Source organism: Alnus glutinosa, chromosome 14, assembly GCF_958979055.1.
Source record: "Alnus glutinosa chromosome 14, dhAlnGlut1.1, whole genome shotgun sequence".
NCBI classification, from domain to species: Eukaryota; Viridiplantae; Streptophyta; class Magnoliopsida; order Fagales; family Betulaceae; genus Alnus; species Alnus glutinosa.
In genome coordinates, this window is record NC_084899.1 from 16491857 (window position 1) to 16496810 (window position 4954).

The following is a 4954-nucleotide window of genomic DNA, read 5'->3' on the forward strand; positions in this document are numbered from 1 at the left end:
CTGTGGAGCTTTTTTGGCTTAGGATGTTGTTTAAAGAACTTTGTTATTCCTCGTCCTGTTGCTCATTTCCTTTTGTGTGAAAATATTAGTGCTCTAGCTTTGGCTTTTAACCCTGTGTTTCATGCTGGAACCAAGTACATAGAGGTTGACTACCACTTTTTTTGCGAAAAGGTTCTTAATCGAGATATAATAGTCAAATTCATCTCTACTAAAGATAAAGTGGCAGATGTATTTACCAAAGGTTTATCTGCTGCTAGATTTCTGTTTTAAAAGTCGAAGTTGATGGTAGTTCTTCCCCCATCACCTTGAGGGGGGCTATTATAGTATCGAATGTAGAGGATTCAATTGCAGACGAAAGAGCTTCAGTTATTGCAGAAGCTGCAGACAAGCCGAGTGCCACACTGTCAAGTAATCAAACATAAGTTCAAGAAGATAAAGTTTCTGTTAGTAATTCACAAAGGTTGAACTCTTCTCCAAGTCTGCCACCAAGTCTGTCACAGAAGTTGAACTTGTCCTCAAGTTTATTTGCTAGCTCTCCAAAGTTATCAGCACCGGCCCAAGATAACATTCATTCAAAGTCTCAAACATATATTGGATAATGGACTACGATGACATCTTTATTATCATTGTTCTGTTTTAGTTTAGACATTTTGAATTGTATAGCTAGCAATTACTTTCCTTATCACCGATTGTATAGTTTTACGTTTATGTTGCAACTCAAACAATGTAATTGTAAATTTTTATAAATGATAAGCTGAGCATATATATACAGTTTTGGTATGTAGCCAAAACCACTTATCCAAATTTATTTTCAGCGAACATACAACCAAAAAAACAGAGCATCGAGGAGACGTGTACATGCATCACATGAATTTAAAGCTTAAATATTAAAAAAAATAAAAAATAAAACTAAAAATGAAGCATACAAGAACTTAACAACTTTGTTATACAAATTATGAGGCTCAATCACTTGAGAGCCTATATTGCGCTTAGGAAAGAGTTAGGGCTTGGTGGAATTGGAATATCAACAGTCCCTTCCAACATAAGCAAAACCTTCTTCATTGACGGCCGAAGTGACGGTTCATCCTGAATGCACCAGAGTCCTAGTTTAACCATTCTATCTACTTGTTTCTTATCAGCCTCTTCATTCCCAACTAATTTAGTTAGGTCACCAACTTCAAAACAATGGTACACCCATTCTTCAAGAACAGCTTCTTCCTCGGGTAGATTCCAGTCTACACTCTTTCGACAACATATGATCTCTAAGAGCAAAATGCCGTAGCTGTAAACATCTACTTTCACTGTGATGGGCAGTTTCCGATGCCACTCTGGTGCAACATACCCCTTTGTCCCTCTGATGCCGGTAAAGGTATTGGTTTGGTCTGGCTTGAGCAGCTTTGCCAATCCAAAGTCAGAGATTTTTGCACAACCAAACTCATCCATGAGAATGTTTTGAGGCTTTATGTCACAATGAATGATCTGTTGCTCACACTCTTCATGGAGATAAAGAATCCCCCTTGCTACGTTGCGAGCAATTCCCATTCGTTCATCCCAACAAGGCTGTTTTCCTGGTGTGAAGAGTATATCTGCAAGTGACCCGTTGCTCATGTACTCGTATACCAAAAGCCTATGAATTCCATCATGGCAATACCCGAGCAGACGAACAAGGTTTCTGTGATGCGTTCTCCCAATAACTTTCATCTCTGTCTGAAACTCTCTTTCCCCTTCAGCCAACACTTTCTGTAGTCTCTTTACAGCTACGACCTTCTGGCAATTTAACATCGTCCCTTTAAAAACTGCCCCGAATGCTCCTCTACCAACCTCTTCCCTGAAACCATCCGTCACTTTTTCCAGTTCTGAATAAGTGAACGATCGTAGAGCAAAATCGTCACTGAGTTCAACAGTTCCATTACAAGAGAGTTTTCTATACCGGAAATGGTTTTTGTAAAGCACAATTCCGGAAATTACCAACATCATGCATCCAAAAGCACCAATTGAAGCACTAATAATTAGGATGTACACTCGAACCTTTTTCTTGTTTTCTTTCGGCATATTTCCATTTTGAGTAGTGGGTGCAGACGGTGTAGACGTACTTACCTTGATGAAAGCAATGTTTGAATCAGTCAGTTGCCTTCTCCCATATCTCAATGGAAGCCTTTGTTTTCGGCACGTCCTGTCTTTGAATAGCGCAGCTTCACAGTTACAGTCCTCCAAACAGGCTTGTTTGCAAGAATCTTTGAATGGCACTGTCAAAGCAGAATATGAAACATCTTCCCATTTGGTGTTAGGCACTTCTTGCATGTTGTATGTAATATCTCCATTTTTGCTTTTGCAACTTTCTGCAGTGAAATTCCTCTCGCAGCCAGCAGTCCAGTTGCCCTTTTGGACCATTTCGAATCCCGGAAGACATTCACATTCAGCCTTCAGATCGTTTGGAACACAAAAACCATTTAATCCGCAAAGACCCTTAGGATCACACTGATCAGATGAAGATGACCATACAATTGACCATTTTCCGTTCAGTATCAGATCATGTGAGTACAGCCGGAATATCCCATCAGCATCAAGTCTCGCGAGGTAAATAGTTTCTGCTGTAGGATATCCTCCATTCGTTAGATTCCTAATGTTGAAATTAGTAGCGTTTAGCAAGTAGAGATACCCATCAGTATCCATGTTTAGCGTCACGTTATCTCCAGAGCCAAATGTCACAGTCGAATAGTAAGAATATGGAGCCGTGTCTGGAGTATCGACCGGGTACTGAACTAGGTTTCCATCATGTTGCATCTTCAGACGGAAGATACCCGTTGAGTGATCGGTGTCTGAAATACTAGAAAACAGCTCTTTACCTGCTAAGAGACGTTGACTGGGTAGAATTGTATCAGTCGGGTGCTCAAAACTCTTCCATATTATTTTTCGATCTGAATTGTAGATGACAAAATTGCCCGAGTTAAGCATGGAAGCCGAAGCAGACCCAGAAGAATCAGCTACGACGGCAACCTGCTCTTGTGCCAATTCAAGGACAAGCCTGCCATCGCTTGCGAAACGCAAGGTAACATTGCTGGAGACAGGTGGGTCATCACGGTTTGCAGTCCAGACAACAGTCTTCTCAGGAATTCCAGCAATAAAAATCCCGACAGCGTAGCCATTTCCTCGCTTGTAAAATCCGAAGGCATAGAGGCCAGAATGTGACGACCACGTTGAGTTTGTGGTGGGTGTTAGAGAAGAGCCTCGGCTCACATTAGACTCCATTTGTTGAGCTGAAGCAGTGAAGAATACAGAGACAACAAGAAACAGAGTGATGAAATCCATAACAAGATAATGATATCTCTCTGTAACTTCTCCTTTCTCCACTTTTCATTTCCTTTCTTACCAATTGGTTTTAACATGAAATTCGCAAAGGACTCAGTCTTCAGCCTCTTTCCGACCGTCATTGACTTCCAAAGTCTACGAAGTCAGTCAAGAAACGGAATTGTCAAACTTTCGCGAACCACGGAGGTTGACGCATCTTCGGAGCCGTGTCCATAACTCTCTCACGCTTTGCTTCTCTATTGCGAGCTTTGAATTCAAATGGTTAGAATTGAAAACTACAGCTTATTTAGATATAACTACGAATTGGTATTGCATATTTAGGCCCATTTAGTTTGCGAAATAAACTACTGGAATTGAATGACTATTCTTATGAAATAACCATTCTTTTGTTTAGTAGAGATTTATTCCATTGAATAACTATCCCCATTGGAATATCTATTTCCTTACGAAGATGTTTTTTAGAGGAATAGCTATTCGTTGAGGTAAATAATACAACTTTGAAAAAAAAAAAAATCATTTTTTATTTTCTTTCAAATATTTTATTTTAAAAAAAAAAAGAATAAAATTGAAAACAAAAGAGAAAAACTAAACCCCAAGCCACTATGGAAGGCCAGGGGTGGTCGCACCACCCCTCAGGCATTGGGGGGGGGGGGGGGGGTTGTGGTGCGACATTCGGGGGTAGCCGCGGCCACCCCTAGTGGCCATCGGGGGTGGCCTCCGGTTCAACGGTGGGTGGCCGGCCACCCCAATGGATCACTACAAAAATTTTACCAGTTTGACGCGTGTCTACAGTACCGGTTACTGTAGACACGCGTCCAATTTGACACGTGTCTTAGGAGACACGTGTCAAATTGTACCATCTTCACAATTGGACACGTGTATTTAATACACGTGTCACAATTGACACGTGTATTAAATACGCGTGTCCAATTGTGACTAGGGCTGGCAAAACGAGTACCCGACACGACCCGTTTAGACCCGTGACCCGTTTAGGCTAGACCTAGACACGACACGACACGGCTATTTCACGGGTCACCCGACACGACCCGTGAAACCCGTTTAGCGTAACGGGTCATGTCAAGTTGACACGACCTGACACAACCCGTCTATCATAACGGGTCGACATGACCCGTTTAACCCGTTTAACTGAAACACTGAAAATTCCATAATAGGCATTGATCGTAGCACTAGCATCATCGATCACGACTATTCCAACATGCAAGGCATTATTTCTATCCCTTAACTATCAAACTCAGCTGACAACATATTAAACAATCAGTTTACCTTGAACTGCAAACTCAGATTTTGATAGTGATATTACACATCCATGAGGCCTAGTCCAATATTATGGAATTTACATTCTAACGACAAAAGGTGCAAAAATGAGATAATATGGGTGAGGGAGGGGGAAGAACATTTGCTAATAATGATAACCAAATCAAATTTTACCCCGCTAATTAGCAATTCAAAATGAATTTCAACATATGAAGTAACTTGGCTCTTAATCAGCTTAAATTTCTAAACATAACATTTTAAGCCCCTAGAATTAACTGATCAGTTGCTGCATGAAATTATCAAGTATGCTGGTAGCCTGGTAGCACAGCAGTTCAAGAACTTGGACCATGTGGAAATTTTTTTGTACAAA

At 40.8% G+C, this 4954-nt stretch overlaps 1 protein-coding gene across 1 annotated transcript; it reads right to left on the reverse strand.

The window, feature by feature from the left end:
- Positions 1 to 876: 876 nt before the first annotated feature.
- LOC133857643 (G-type lectin S-receptor-like serine/threonine-protein kinase LECRK3) lies at positions 877 to 3357 on the reverse strand. The gene has a single exon (XM_062292928.1). The coding sequence runs from the start codon at positions 3307 to 3309 to the stop codon at positions 979 to 981; it is 2331 nt and encodes a 776-aa protein (XP_062148912.1). The 5' UTR covers positions 3310 to 3357; the 3' UTR covers positions 877 to 978.
- Positions 3358 to 4954: the final 1597 nt, after the last annotated feature.

Bases quoted from the DNA above. Each gene is read 5' to 3' on its own strand.
- LOC133857643 (XM_062292928.1), bottom strand. From the start codon at position 3,309: ATGGATTTCATCACTCTGTTTCTTGTTGTCTCTGTATTCTTCACTGCT.